Raw genomic sequence first — 17,056 nt, 5'->3', positions numbered from 1 at the left:
TATTTGCAGAAATAAAAAGTCTCATATTTTTAAAATCTGGTTAGAACATTTTAAACTGAATACATTCACTTATAATTAATTACTTCTACCAGCAGGTATGATATGAAATGTGTACCAATGCTGTGGTAATCAATAATAACCATTACTATTTGATAGCAAAGTGGTGGTCAGTATGGAGCAATTAACCAAAAACAACCAAACCCCAACATTCAAAGTAAAAGTTAACTTTAGACTCCAAACAAAAGTGGTAAAAAACTACACCATTTTGAGTGTCGGCTTTATGGGGAGACGGTAAGAGTTAAAAAGTTTGTAGTTTTTGTTTGTTTTTTTTTATACAGGGTGGCGCACATGGATCGGGTGGTTTTAACTTTTAACATACTTGTCAAACTGTCAATTTTAAAGGTATTGGATTGAAATAAAAGTGCAAAACGTGTAGTTTATTAAAAAAAAATGTGTGAAGTTAGTTTTTATAAATTACATCCATCAAATGCCCTCCTTCTCGAGCGACGCATTCTTGGAGTTGGTCCTTAAGGTTCCCCATTGCCCGCTCAAGCACATCACCAGGAATTGATGTGATTTTGTTGTGAATTGAAGCCTTCAACTTCTGAATGGTCCGTGGTTTGTTAATGTAGACCCTTGCTTTTAAATAGCCCCATAAGAAAAAGTCACATACCATGAGGTCCGGTGAGCGAGGGGGCCAATGGAAATCTCCATTATGGGAAATCAAACAGCCAGGGAACAGAGCGCGTATTTATTTATACTAGTGGTCGTCCTGTGGTCGAAACTCAACCAAAAATAATTAATGTACAGACTTCTCTATTTTCTCCCCACACTGTAAATAAAACATGTGATTGGAATTTCTTCCATTTGTTTTGATTTTCTGTTTACATTTTGTTGTTATTTCGTCACCATCATGGCAACCCATATGGTCCATGTTAATTTTTTGGAGTTTTCAAATTCATTTTTTGTTCTAATTTGTTAGCCTATTTTAATTTTTAAAAGCATTCTGCACATCTACAGGAAAATATCTTTCCAACAGTATGCGTAGATTTTCCCTGCGATGCACACGAGCTGAGAAAAAAGGTTTTAAAGAAACATGCTTGCCTATTAATATATAGATAGATCCTAGCGGTATGTGCAGTTGCCCCGTCTTGTTGGAACCACATATTGTCCATGTCGTAATTGTTCTCTTTAAGTTGTGGGAGAAGAAATTCTTCAATCATGTTCACATAACGCTGCAAACTAACAGTAACCCCTCCCTTTCATTTTCAAAAAAGTAAGGCCCAATTATCCCTACCTTAGAAACCCCACACCATACCGTCACTTCGTCACTATGGAGGCCGTTGGAGTAGGTCTCTTGGGTTAGTGTCGGCCCAGTAATGGAAATTTTGCTTGTTGACATAGCCGTTAACGTGAAAGTGAGCCTCATCAGACATCATGATAATCAGGTTTTCATCTTCTAATAACTCCAACATCCGTTGGCTAAACTGAAGCCTTTGAAGATGGTCTTTTGGGAGAATCTTCTGCACCACCATGATTTTATAGGGGTGGAATTTCAGTTCTTTGTTTAATATATATATATTTATTTTTAATTTATTCATTACATGTACAGTAATTACATCATTTAACAGGACATAGTGTCATATACAGGATAATAACTAAAACTAAGAAATAACAAAAAATGTCTTACTAAATTATTAATCTAACTTATTTAAATAACATTCAATAGAAAAAATTTTTGTTTTTAACCAGGTCTTCAGGGGGGATCTGAACTGTGTATTACTATCAATATTTTTTATTTTTTATGTGGAGCAGTAACTTATTTGAAACTTGTGGGCCTATTGAAGAGACGAATGAAATTTATCTAATCTATGGGTTTCAGGGTTAATATAACTCTTAAATCTAGTGTGATGGGAATGAAAGGGTTGGGTCATGATTGAGGACAGATTGTCTTTAACCCAATTTGAAATTTCTAAAATATAGTGATCATAAAATGTTAAAACTGAAAATGTTTGAAAAATAGTTTTAAAAGGAGTTCTACGAGGAACTCGCCCATTAATTCTAATTGCTTTTTGTTGAAGTTTGAATATTTTGTTGGAGTGGCATAAGTTTGGCATAAGTTTCCCCAAACCAGAATACCATATGTCATTATTGAAAAAAAATAAGCATGATAACTAAGCTGAGTCTTCAAGTTAACAGCTTGTCTGATTGTGCGAAGAGAGAAGATACAGCGGTTTAATCGTTTGATCAAATTAACAACTTGTGATTTCCAGTTAAGATTTTCATTAACAGTAATACCTAAAAAATTCATATTTTGCTGCAGTGGCAATTTAGATTTTGATGTAATTTTATCTGTTTTATATTGATTATTATTAGAACTAAACTCTATAAGCTGAGTTTTATCATCATTCATAACCAACCCATTCGCCTGGAACCAGTCTCTGAGAGCTTGTACCTCCCTGTCGAGTGTGTGCCGCAGGGAGTCGATACTGGGGGCCGTACATAGCACCATTGTATCGGCGGCATACTGAAAGAGTTCCATATTTGAGACATGAGGTAGGTCATTAACATAGATTATGAACGGCCCAGTATCGACCCCTGAGGAACAACACATGTTAAGAATCCTTGAAGGCTCCGACGTGACATTCCAAGAGCTTGAGGATGACTTCTTGTTGGTCGACATGGGCTCGTATTGACATTGCGTCTCACACGCTCCACGTTCTCAGGCGTTCTTACGGTTCGAGGTCTAGGCGTCCATTTTGCAGCACATGAACCAGTAGTGCAGAAATTATGCACCCAACCATACCCAACTCAATATTGTATCTCGCTTGGGAACACTACCGCTAGGTGGGATGTTGAAACGCCGATGAAAAGGCACGCGTCAGCAACAATTGATTTGTTATTGCGTATAAACTCTTCCACTGCGAAAACACGATGCTCAACGGACCATGTAGCCATCGTGACTGACTGCAACTGAAACTTCCCATCCCCCCCACCATAGGACGAATACCGCCAAACACCTGGCTTCCCCCTCCAGACGTACAGTACACTTCAAAACCATCCGATCTATCTGCGCCACCTTGTACAAGCACAACCCGTTATTACTTTGCTCACAACAGTTTAAATTAAAAGCTAAATTATTACAAAAAGATATACAGTTTGTTGCTTAGTCCTCATCAAAGTCACATGTAAAAAAAGTTCCTCCCTCAAATGTATTCCTTTGTAGACTGTGTTTAATAAACAAACAGACACCAGATCTTTTGGATATTTGAAATCATACTTTGGAAAAGATTTAAAAAAATACTCATACTTGGAAAAAGAGGTCAAAAACGATTTTTTTTTAAGAATTTAATCTTCCTCATGTACTTTTATTGCATAAATTAGAATTCTCTAGACTGCTCCACGTTCTCAGGCGTTCTTACGGTTCGAGGTCTAGGCGTCCATTTTGCAGCACATGAACCAGTAGTGCAGAAATTATGCACCCAACCATACCCAACTCAATATTGTATCTCGCTTGGGAACACTACCGCTAGGTGGGATGTTGAAACGCCGATGAAAAGGCACGCGTCAGCAACAATTGATTTGTTATTGCGTATAAACTCTTCCACTGCGAAAACACGATGCTCAACGGACCATGTAGCCATCGTGACTGACTGCAACTGAAACTTCCCATCCCCCCCACCATAGGACGAATACCGCCAAACACCTGGCTTCCCCCTCCAGACGTACAGTACACTTCAAAACCATCCGATCTATCTGCGCCACCTTGTACAAGCACAACCCGTTATTACTTTGCTCACAACAGTTTAAATTAAAAGCTAAATTATTACAAAAAGATATACAGTTTGTTGCTTAGTCCTCATCAAAGTCACATGTAAAAAAAGTTCCTCCCTCAAATGTATTCCTTTGTAGACTGTGTTTAATAAACAAACAGACACCAGATCTTTTGGATATTTGAAATCATACTTTGGAAAAGATTTAAAAAAATACTCATACTTGGAAAAAGAGGTCAAAAACGATTTTTTTTTAAGAATTTAATCTTCCTCATGTACTTTTATTGCATAAATTAGAATTCTTTTACAGTTTTAACCATCAAGGTAAGTGGGATATGTCTTTAATTTGACTTTGTTTACCGGTACTAAGCTAGTTGTGATAAAATATGTTTACAATTATAGACTCACATATTTCCTTGACAATAAGGGTAAATACTTCTTCTTCTGCTCCTCAGATCCAACTTTAATAATCAGTGCATTTACTAATGTATTGTGGATGTCAACTAAAGCACTGACTGAAGGATCTACTTTTGCCAGTTCTTCAACCACAAGCATTGATGCAAGAAAACCAGTTCCTGTACCCTCATATTCCGTCGGAACTTCAAGCCCCATCAACTGCAAACAAAAATCACAAGTTATGAGGTATATTGAAAGAATATAGCTCTATTTAGGTACATTGGTTTTGACAAAACATATATTTTCTCTGTATTGTTACATTTTGTGGAGATAATGAAAATACTTTAGTAGTTTTGTGTTTTATAGTAATCCTATAAGAATGTAAAGGTTTTTTTGTATGACTCAAAAGCAGGTAAAGAAAGACAGAAAAATTAAAGTAGGTACATAATACATTTATTCTATAGGGATTTGTATTAATAATTGGGAATTAGGGAATTGATACTAGTAATGGTAAATAATGAAGATTACTCCTGAAAAGCACTGCCATTTCAGCACGAGATGGTCTTTATTTAATTAATTTGAGATTATAGTAACTTCTTAGTGAGTGTTACGACACAGGTTCATGCCACAAGTAAGTGTTGTTAAAAGAAAAAACAACAGTAAGAAATACAAGTTTATGTATTTATAGGCGGCAACACATGAATATTCTTTAAAAAAATTTTAAATGCTGTAATGATAATGAAAAGTTTACTTATTGAATTTATTATCGTTTTTATAGTTTTAGTTTTTATTTCTGTTGACTATGTCTATTTCTTGTAAAATGCAACGGCAATAAAACTCTTGATTATTGATTCTATTTACTTTCCGTTCTTGTATCAATAATGTTTGCTAATGTTGACTAAAGTAAAATGTAAAACATGTTTTTTAAAATATATATGCTACATGCAAAATACATAGAATAAACTTAAAAATCGAAATGCCTATATCTTACTAGAGGCTGTTTAACCCATTGGGGAAGGAATTAATCCGCTACCTGCAGCACCCTCTGGCGGCAATTAATTTTACCGAATTTGTAGACTTTTACTCTAACTGCTATAGAAAGAAAACCTTAGGTAATAAATTAATAATTCTTTCACCATTTTGTTCACAGTAAAATTGTCTACAGAAAAGTATTAATTGGATAGTCAAAGTTCTAAACAAAAAAAATATATAATATAAAGATTATAAAAATAAAAATTTTAAAAACAATATTTAGAAAGTAAACTTGATATACAAATTCCAAGATTAATCCAGACACCAAATAACACTACTATTATAAAGGTCAATCGATTCCCTACGTAGAAAAATCAAAAGTTGTGTACTTTTATAAGTAGTAACATTAAAAAAAAATTGTTTGTTTACCTTACCGCAGCTGATTTTTGGTGATATTTGGTTTCCATGGCAACACAAAATTGTTTGTTATTCGCTAAAATAAATGTGTAAATACGCAAATCAAGAAGCAAGATAGTAATAAACATTATAATAGTAAGAAGAAACAAAAAGGGCGAAAAATAATAATAACTAAATAAAAGATGGCGCTGCCTAGCAGTGACACGAGCGGCTCTCGTAAGTCGGCCTCCGGGCCTGCAGCGGCCGTACGAGTAACGCTCGTAAGTCGGCGCCAATGGGTTAACTGTTAGAATGTTTTATGGATAAATTCTATTTTCCAACAGCTGTGTAGGATGGGACTTACCCCATTTTCAAATAGAGCTTCCACTACTTTCGGATCAAATTTATGATCATCATCCATCTTTTTGACGAGAGGAGCAATCACTTCATTTGCTAGTTTGGCAACTATAAGCAAAGTATCAGGATTAAAAGTATGAAATGAGGACATACTTGTGTCTGAAACGGACAAGAATGTTTGAAATTATTTACGGTATAATAAGATTCTATCTATCTTATTACTTGAGTTTACTTAATTTGATTTTATTTAAGTTTACTTAATTACTTAATTCAATCAAGTGAAGCGAGTTGCATAATTCACCTAAGTGATGTAAACATGCTCTTGCGTAACATGTAACGTACAAGATTTTACCCAACCCGACAATATACAGGGGGTACAATATGTTTCATGTCCCCACAATATACAGGACGGGGTAAATAAGTTAATCTACACAATATATAAACTGGTTTGTTTTTAAGTGAACTGTTTTTATTGATTACAGGTATATTTTATTAAGTTGAGCACTCAATGTTATTTGAATGGGTTTCCTTACTTCACCGAGTGAAGTAAAGAAGTTGTTTACATCACGCTTGGGGTAGGGAAGTTTAACATGGCGGGTTGGGTAATAGCTATTTACCTTACAAGAGTAGTAAGAGCGTTTTTACATCAAGCAGGTGAATGTTGTGCAACGAGCGGAAGCGAGTAGCATAATTCACCTAAGTGATTTAAACACGCTCTTGCGTAACTGTAACATACAAGATTTTACCTGACCCGACAATATACAGGGGGTTGGGTACAATATTTTTCATTATCCATTTCACTCATCTTGTAACAGTTACGTTCTTTTACAAACAAAAGCTATAGGTTAGGAAAATTCTTTAAAGCATAACAATAAAATTCAAGTGCACAGCTGATTTCTAGCTTTAAACGTTGGCTCCATAGAGGTATCTATTATATTATTAAAGTGATACAATCAAATTTTATGTAAAAAGTTAAGGTCATTTACCGAATAAAAATATAGGCATATGGCACACCAAAATGAAGCTTAGAGTGTGTAGATTTGCCAAAAAGTATTGATATGGACGGATTTCCTCAGGGCTCTGCCCCACAGGCTGATTTCCAAAGGGCTACGCCTGGCATACTTCCAATGTTTACATGATTTAATTTAATTTAGTTAATGAAACAGCTGGTCAGTACAATGAACTGGTGTTTGTTTATTTACTTGAATAAGATGTTTGTGACGCTTTATGTAGATCGAGGAGGGCTATGTTTGGTTTTAAAGTGAGGTTGTATACGTTTTGTAAAGTATTGCTCAAAGTTTCATTTATTTATTTATAGCCTATAGTATGCTACATGTGAAGAGGCTTGAATAAAATTGAAGAAAATGGTAAAACATGTTATTCATAAAGCATCAATATGAAGCAATAATTGATGCTATTGCTACACTAAGGTATGTTGTCGTATTCTAAAGGATCTATTAACATCAAAAGTAGGGGTTTGAAAGTAAGTAGGTTTACGCTTTTAAATCAGTTTATATTTTCAAACTAAATCATAGAGTTGCTGTATTTTAAAACATCAGCACCACTTTAATAGCTCTCTAGGTCACATGTTCTTTCCGTTGCAAAGCACGGGTATAGCAGCTTGTAATTTTTTAAGTTGAGTTGAGTTTTTTTTGTTGAGTTTTTGAGTTGAGTTGTAGTTGAGTTGAGTTTTAGTTGAGTAGTTTTTAAGTTCACTAGTGAAGTAAAGAAGTTGTATACATCACGCTTGGGATAGGGAAGTTTAACATGGCAGGTTAGGTAAAGTAAATTTATGTAAGGCACTTACCTCAACTGAACCTTAAATAATGATAAATATAGTAACAAAAACAAATAATATCGAACTGATTATATTTCTAAAGCAAACTTTTATCCTACCTACAGTAGGTATATTTATTCATCTAAATCTATAAAAGAGGAAGTGTGTATAGATAATCGATATGTATGTTGCCTATGGCCTCCAAAACCGCTCGACAGATTGTAATGAAACTTTTAGGCATTATTCTAGGATGGTTTGTGTGAAGTTTGGTGTAGATCCGTCAAAAGGACTCCGTCCCAGAGGGTTTTAAGGGGTCTAATGTCATAATTTTGGAACTACAATGTTTACAAATAAATATAATTTAAAAGCAGATGTTTACTTTCACCTTCTGTTTTGTAGTTGTGAATAATCACAGCATTCTGCATGATTAGTCATGATTTTAAATATAGTGCCACTCTGTTACCTCAGAATAGAGTACAGAAAACTATCTTACTTTTGGATTGGTCCAAATAAACCACAATTTCAGCACACCTGTACATTCAGCAGCTTTTAAATGCTCCACTATTAAATATGCAGATCCATCAAAAGGGATCCATCCCAGAGGGTTAGTAATAATTATAAAGTTAATAAGAGTGTATAGTAAGAACTGTCGGGGTACGAACAATGGTGCAAACTAAAGTACAGACAGTTTGAGAAAAAACGCCGTATTTTAGTGCGATATAACTTGGTAACCAATAGGAATAATACTGTTAATACTGTTCAATGAAATGGCGACCATACATAGTAGGTATTTTAAGCCAAGTATGAATGAAGATGAGTGTAGGATGAGTGGCGCGATCTTGTAGTCTTGTTAGTGACTAAATAATAATAAATAAAATAAATAAATAAATAAATAATAAATAAAATAAAAGTGTAAATATCATTTTTGATGGACATTTAATAATCCTTTATTTGGTATATGGTCACTTTTAGCTCCAACAAACGGTTCTCGAGATTTTATTCAAAAACAAAATAATGGGCCCTGTTTTTGCTAATAGCCACTAGAGCTTGCCTCATATTCATGGGGACTTTTGGTATAATCTTCCCTAAGTGCCTAGAAATATGTGAATACCTAGAAAAAACTTTCGGAAATTTTTTTGAGGTTTGGTCATTAATTTATATATTTTGACTGAACTATTAAGATGTTGGTCTACCTTTAGTGGCATATTTTCATGTACTATGAACCCTTGCTGACAAGCTTAACCCATGCATATAAGCATCTTATTTATGGTACTATGTTGAAAAATTACTGTTTCAACGAACATCTCTGTGCATTTACTGAAAGAAACAGTTGCAGAATAATTTTCTAAACAACTATTGGGCATTGGGCATGGAAAAATTTAAATAGACCAAACCACAAAAGAGATTTTGTTTTCTTCAAACTTCTGTAAAATGCAACCAAATATTCAATCTGTTATAGAAAATTCATTCCCAGGTTTATAAAAAAATTTTAAAGATCTAGAGTGGCTTTGCGAACATGCAATTTTGACCCCTAAAAATGATGATGTTAACAAGCTAAATCAACAAATTCAATTAAAATTGCTGGGAGAGTTAGTAGAATCATAGACTTAGGAACCAATGGTGTTCTATTATCTGTGGTAGGATATAGATCAATTGACACAGTGTAATGGATGAGGAGCAAGCTGTCAACCATCCCATTGAATTTCTAAACTCAACAAAGCCACCAGGAATGCCACCACACTTTCTGTCATTAAAATAAGGAACTCCAATAATACTAATGCAAAACTTAAATCCACCCAAGCTGTGCAACCAAAACCAGACTGACGATATAAAAAAGGATACGAAACTTGATTGAAGCAACAATCATCAGTGGTCAGTTCAAAGGAGAATAATTAGGATTGCCATATGGTAATTTGTAAAAAAGAGGAGATTTTGGCTGGCGGCCTCCACTCCAGTAAATAAAAAGTATAGGGGCTAGCAAAATTGTATACCTACATAGCACAAATATTATAACAGAAACGGTATGGGTCATACAGATGAAAGAAATATGTCACAGGCCCGAAAGTAAACATGTTTTTTTAAATATTTAAATGGAACTATCAAAAAACGTCCAAACCAGTTGTTACCGGTACTGATCAAAAAACGTCCAAACCAGTTGTTACCGGTACTGGCTATTAGTAGGCTCATTGACATTGGGGTCAGTGACGTCATTTGTTTCTGTTAATTAATCCATACTGTTTCTGTTCAATATTTGTGCTACAATGTCAATATTCAAATATGGTAAGCAATAAAATTTGCATCTTGTTTGTTACATCCCACTAAAAATAACAAATAACGTAAACAAAAAGCTCTCTGTCTGCTAGATTTGGTTCGGCTTTGGTAGTGAACACGGATACTTTCGGATTTCGGACTGGCCGGCAGACGCGATTTAAAGGACTGGGAGCAATGAAACAGACGATAAACTAAGGACGTTGCTGGCCAAAGTGAAACTAACAAGGAATAAAAAAAACAGTAGTAGAGTACAAGAGTTGCATTTTTCAGTCATTGCATAACAATATTTGCAAACACAAACATTTATTTTATTCCAAAAGTGCCGTTATAAAATGTATTTTAAATAATAGAGAGTAAAAAAAGAGGAGATTTCTCACTATTTGCAGAAATCCCCTGGAACTAAATTTTGAACCTAAAAATCCGGTAATCTCCGGGGAAATCCGGGATTATGGCAACCCTAAGAAAAATACTTTTAATCCCAAGAATACCAACGATTTCTTCCAAATTATCCTTTGAATTCAAGCAGCTACAATTTCCTCTGCGTCCAGCTATCGCAATCACCATTAAGACACCAGGGCATCCCTAATCGCCAGTTTAAATTAAGAAAATGCATGCTTTTCACACGGACACTGTATGTTGCACGCTCTAGAATTGGTAGGCCTAAAACTTGATAATACACCTAATGATAAAAGAAAAAACATTAATCATGCACCGGCATTCAAGTAAATATAAAATATTATATTTTTGTTCTTGGTATATTTTTTTGAATTTATCGTAAACCACAGATTACACTTTAAAATAATAGTTGTTAAGCACAGCAACGCACGATGGGTAACTTGTGTATAGTCAATGGTAACACTAACATATAATATTTAAAAAGGCCATGTAAGCCTGGCTTACATGGATTGAACACAAGAGCGAGTCAAAGACGAGTTGGTATGTTCCTACTTTGTTTATAAGTTATTGTAGTATTTCTAATTTCAACTTGCACAGTGTAAACATGATTAGACACCCCTCGATCTGTGTATACCCAAGATCTATTGCAAAAGCAAACTTTTTGATACTCTCATGCACTTTTCTTCCCAAGAATGTTTTGGTAAACAAGCTTTTGATTACAGTTTTGTTCCAACTTATCTCAAAAAAATTAGTTTAAAACCTTCAAAGGGATCAATAATTATCATCAAATATTTATTTTTGCCATGATATGATCATTCATATTTTTCGACATGATTTGATCGCCCAATTTTTAAAATTTGTTGATTAAAGCCTCTTGTGGCTTTGAATCATATTTTTTGATTATTCCTGACATCACATTTTAATAATTGGTTATGATTTTCGTCAATGCTGTACCATAAACCCAACTAAATACAGCCCCGCCAACAATCAATAAAACAACTAGCAATATTTTAAATTTCAAAATTAACAACGCAGATGATTTATTATACAATTATGGTTCATAGTAAATAAACAAGTAGGAAGTTCAATAATTTTCTATTCAAAAGGCAGGTGTACCTGATTCTTTCATCATAACCTCCTCATCTGTGAACTGTGTGAGGGGGGGAGGGAGCCCCGTCTCACAGTGGCGAGGGGTAGAGTAGCTGAGGGCTCGAACCTCGGACCTCCCAACTGATCTCAGCTCCTTGCATACCTGGGCCAAGGAGATTTGGTAATTATTATGTGGCTTGACCTAAACATTTTATACTGTACCTAATAGAATATGCAGAGTGTCCCGTAAAGCCTCTTCCACATATGGCGATTTGTCTGTGGAAACATTGTCGGCCGACTGTCTCCGTAGTGTTGCCATTTGTATCCAGCGATGTCTCCAGTTAGTCGGCTGAGAAATTTCTGTGTTTCTGAAGACAAAATAAAGTGTTTTCTGTTTCCCATTCGAATGGGTAACACGGAGACTGAGATAAAAAACTTTTGTCTCAAGTCTGCATGTGTGGACGTGTCTGGAGACAGAAGACTGGATACAAGCCGAAGGTGTTCAACATTCAGCCCATTTAGTTGGACTGCAAAGCGGTAATATTACGATTTTTAGACGGTACCTATTAAAAGAGCTGGATTAAATTTCTTGAAAGTTTTGGAATTAGATTTCAATAATTTGTATTATTATATGACATTTTATTTAATTGTTCATCTCTTTAAGTTTCAAATCTTAGGCCGAACAAAGCCTAAGAAAAGTTCCTAAATCCTTCACCTAATCTGAAGGTCTATTAGAAGATTGTGACCAATAGTACCAACCTTGCTCGAGAAAATGTTGGGTCATCATCGTCTCTTCATTCATTAGCCCCATGGTTCAGAAGTATGAAGCCCGCACAGGATATAATTACGTCCTCCTCGGTTGTCATACCAACAAACACAGAAACACTGGCTGGCTAGTGAGGACGCAAAACACATCGGAAACTTGTATCCGAAACTGTGATGACAGAGTGTCGGCAGATGATCGGCCGACTGTCTGTCAACTGTCCGCCGACTGTCCGCACACAGTCGGCGGACAGTCGGCCGGCTAAGTCTGCATGTGTGGACTAGGCTTAAGTAAACAGCCAAACTCCGGGAAATGGTTCTATGGGTCAAAATAAAGAGAAAATCAATAATCAAATTTTTTCCAACTTCAAAAAGACCGAATAGAAAATAACTGAAATATCACAATTTTTAGGCTACGATCACATTGGACGCAGATTTGCACAAGTAATTTATGATGGGGCATGCGTAGGCAAGCTTGTTTGAACAGCCATGTACTCACACTGAATGCAAGCAGTTGCTAGTTAATTATTATAAACCAGAATTTAATTCCATTTTGTATCCCCTGAACTGCGTAGTATAGAAGTGAAAATTTAAAAACGTACGTTTTCAAAAAAAGCACTTTACAAATTATTTTAATTTTTTTTCAAAATGTTTTTTATTTATTTTATTTTATTGACATTTGAAGTTTCATAAAATGTCCACGGTAATGCAATATCTTTGGTGGTTTTTAATGAATTTCCCATTTAGGGAATAAGCTATTACTGTAGGTCTCATGGTAGGACCTAGACCCGAGACTGATTTACTTTTTCGTTTTGAGGTCCCCAATGGCCAAAAACACCATCCGTTAAAATTCATATATATATATATTTATACAGTATATATATATACATTTATATATATATATATAGGCCTATATATATATATATATTTATTTATTTATTTATATTACTAAGTAAATTAAAATACCAAAGTACCCTAAAAACATTTAATTTTATATTACTTACACAAGCGTGCACTTGCTGGTGGCGGACAGTGTGAGCAGCAATGAACAAGTCACCACTTATTTCTGTTGATCTCAGTAGAATTTGATTCCAGACGCACGCTTACGCCCATGCGCCACCAAATTACTTGCTCAAGCGTGCGTCCAATGTGATCATAGCCTGAGTTGTTAAATGATGTTGAACAAGGCTAAGCTAGTCAGTTTGCCTCATTTAACAACTAAAACTCATGATATTTCAGTAATTTTTTATTCAATATTTTTGAAGTTGGTGCCTTTTGATAGGAATTTTGAAATGCTAAATAAAAGTGTTCTTGACATTTTGTCATAAAATTAGCCAATTTTTAGCAATTTCAATATAAAAACTAAAATGCCTGCCATTTTAAAATTTGTATGGATTGAGATAATTTTTTTTATGACGTGGATCTGTTTTACCTTAACATACATGCCAAGTTTCATAATGATCAGTTGAAAAACTTAAAGATTAAAATATTTATGTGGAAAAAACACAATGGCAGATATCTGATTAACGAAAAAATGTTATTCTAGATTTTCTTTTTATTTTGACCCATAGAACCATTTCCCGGAGTTCGGCTAATTACTTTCTATATATAAAATGAACACAAAAAGTAAATTCATACATTTTTTTATTGATTTGTTTATATAGTCAATAATTGTATTATTATACTGATGACAATATTCAGTTTTGCTTGGCAGCCAAATAATTATAAATGTTTGTTATTTTCCTTCTGACTTATGTAATAATCAAACAAGAACTTAACACTTATGTAATCATACAACAAAAAGATAACTGAGCAGAAATTTCCTTCAAGCAATCTGGGTGCTTTTCTTGTGTATTATTTTCAATTAATACTTTATAGGTACTTTATGAAATGGCGACCAAACAAAGTAGGTATTTTAAGCCAAGTATGAATGGAGTAAATCAACCGCATCATGCTTCATATTCACTTTTCAATATGATCTTATGTAAGGTAGCTAACTTAGGGTTGAGTTTAGCTATCTACAAAATATTTATGAATAATAGTCTTAAGTAAAAACAGTTTTGCAGATTAGTAATAATTTTTTATGAAATTAAATATTAAATCACTACAAAAAAAAGACAATTTCATCCATTATCAATGAACAACTTTATGAAAGCTGGATAATAAACTAAAACACATTAGTATAAAAATTGTTATTCAATCAATAAACCAACTTAATAATTGACAGGGTCAAAATTGCATAGAAGAAATATTCAATTATTTAAAGAGTAAGTTCAAAACAACCAGGTATTTGCAACTGTTCAGCAATTAATCATGTCACATTAATGATTTTAAGTTACAAGTGAATAAAATAGGATTTTGTATTTTTGAGTTATTCAAATGGCAACAGGTTCTTATACTTACATTTCAGATAATGAAATCTAGTTGAAATATTTACCTTTTTACTTAAAAGCCTTAAACTCATCCCAAAGCTCATTTCTTCTGCTGGACTTGACTTACTTTACAGCTTGATTGTTTTGCTAAAACTGAACTGAGCTAGCAGCAAACATAGTCAACACTGATAAGCAGCACAGATAATTATGTTCTGTCCCACTCTACTGAGACAAACAAAAACATCACAGTGAACTGGAACACTTGATAAGTTGTAGAACCAGTTAGAGGGATTACAATAATGGTAACATCATCCAACATCATCCTCGGAACTCCAATAAAAATACATGAAATATATTACTGAAAATTATTAAAATTAAAACTATCATTAAATTAAATTTTAAACAGACTACAAGTAAAAAGAAATGTCATTTGAAATTATAAAAAAATATTGGTCTAACTTTGGTCTAATACTAACAGAGTACCGGTATCCATCCTTTGTACAGGGTTGGCGTATATATATTGTAACGTGCTTGCTTATTAGTTTGCCCGTGCTTTGCGCTTGCAGCGGGGGAAGAGTTTGAAAAGGACTTTTTTATGTACTAGTGTACATGTTGCTCGAAATCGAGCAATTGCAAAGAAGTACAGGAGTTATTTATAAACAAATAACTTGTTTAAAACTAACAACAGTCATAATTTCCGATGATTTTAAAAAAGTTGACTGAAAGATTATTAACTAATGGAAATACTCACAATTTACATAACATTGCTATTCCAGTTTAAAAGGTTAATTTTTAACTATCAAACTGCCCATGGACGGGAAAAGGTAAGTTTACAATTTAAGTCAACGTAAAAAGGCTGCCAGCTTTTATAATGTACCGTACCTAAGTTATTTAGCCAATTTAGTAGACAATAAGGTGTAGGCTACTTTAAACTCTACAGTGGTTAGGCAAAAACTGGCAGAACTCTGAAATGGTGTTATTTATGGCTTACTCATATGCCAAATCCTTAAAATAAAAATTCTATAATTAATAACTTATATCATTAAACACAAACCAACATCCATAACTATACACATTTTTAATACAACATAGATTATTTACACATTGCATGTTTGCAATTAGCATATATGTTCTTCTTCTCACTTTCAATTTTTGCTTCGCAGCGGTAAAAATCGGTTTCATAATCATTGAAATAGATTTATAATAAAATAATCTACCATAAAGTTTAAGATGAAAAGTTAATTTTTTTTTTGGATCAGCTGTCTGAAATTGTGAAATAGGCATTTGACAGTTCTGGTTGTTTAGATTTAAATGTCAAAGCTAATGTAAACATTGTGAATTTTTTCATTCTTCCATGGAGACCAATTATCACTTTAATTTCTGACAACAGCTGGAGTTTCAAAACAATGTTTGTTTCCCATGTTATTCTTATGGAGAAATACGAAACTTTAAAGGGCCCCAGGGCCTCACTCTCTAATTATTTACCTAAAAAGAAAGTTTCCTGCACAACTTAACGTTACGCTCTTTCCAATGACACCAAAAACATGTCAATTGGTTCAGTAGTTTTGGAGGAGTAATTGTCACAAAAATCCTGCTTGCGTATTAAATAAGTATATAGATTACAGTTGGTATGAAATGTTTTAAACATCTACTATTGATTTTAGATACAACATTCAACTGTGTATCTTTGTTTTTAGCGAATTTCCCTATAGGGAAGTAGTTATTACCGTAGGTCTCATGGTAAAGACCTAGGCCCAGGACCAATTTACTTTTTCATTTTGATGTCCCCAGAGGCCAAAAACACCATTCGTTCAATTTTTTATATATGTATATATATATCTATATATAGAGATATATTAATAAACTAGTGTACCTGTTGCTCGAAATCGAGCAATTTTCAAGTACCGGTATTATACAGAAGTTATTTTAAAACTACAGTAATAACGGTCATAATTTTCGATGAGTTTTAAAGACCATACTAAATACTTATGTAACTAATTGAAATACTCACGCTATTTAATAGCGCTTTGAAATAATAAACGCTTCTTGTAAAAATATTTTAGAATTTTTTGGACCCGACCTTATTTTTTAGTGTTTTTTACAAATGTTTCCCTACTTAAAGCTATTACCAGTAAACATTTCTTGCATGTTTTTATTTGATCTGACTTTAGGTAGGTTTACTTTACCACTGTGACAACATGAAGTGTCCATATTCTTCATGGTTTTTTTTTTTACTTTCAAAAAGTTGCTTAGCATAACTGGCAAAAATGATTCATCTCCCCAAGTGATTGTGTACCTGGATTCCTTACTATGAGACCAGACGGGTGAGGTTCATTTGTCCGAGTTTGTTAAAAAATACAAAATATTTGAAAAATCATTTGTCCGAGTTTTCAACTGTCCGAGTATGGTTTAAATAATAATAATATTTCGTTAAATCAACTGTCCGAGTTTTCATTTGTCCGAGTTTTAAAATTATAAAAAAAATATCAAAATAT

The 17,056-nt window shown here is 33.8% G+C and overlaps 1 protein-coding gene across 1 annotated transcript in view; it reads right to left on the bottom strand.

Annotated features, from left to right (window-relative positions):
- The window catches only part of LOC129004648 (short/branched chain specific acyl-CoA dehydrogenase, mitochondrial), an 87,213-nt gene extending 72,473 nt beyond the window's left edge, over positions 1-14,740 (bottom strand). The window contains exons 1-4 of the mRNA XM_054433225.1: positions 14,627-14,740; positions 11,455-11,590; positions 5,902-6,002; positions 4,182-4,388 (exon numbers count right to left, since the gene is read on the bottom strand). Coding sequence (XP_054289200.1) covers positions 4,182-4,388; positions 5,902-6,002; positions 11,455-11,590; positions 14,627-14,665 — 483 coding nt within the window. The 5' untranslated portion in view covers positions 14,666-14,740. The remainder of the gene's footprint in view (positions 1-4,181; positions 4,389-5,901; positions 6,003-11,454; positions 11,591-14,626) is intronic.
- Positions 14,741-17,056: the final 2,316 nt, after the last annotated feature.

Source organism: Macrosteles quadrilineatus, unplaced genomic scaffold (genome assembly GCF_028750875.1).
Source record: "Macrosteles quadrilineatus isolate MER2022 unplaced genomic scaffold, UCM_ALF_1.0 Scaffold_1__1_contigs__length_201487025, whole genome shotgun sequence".
NCBI lineage: Eukaryota > Metazoa > Arthropoda > Insecta > Hemiptera > Cicadellidae > Macrosteles > Macrosteles quadrilineatus.
Note: the sequence above shows the minus strand (reverse complement) of the source record. Positions and strands in the feature narration are given on the sequence as shown.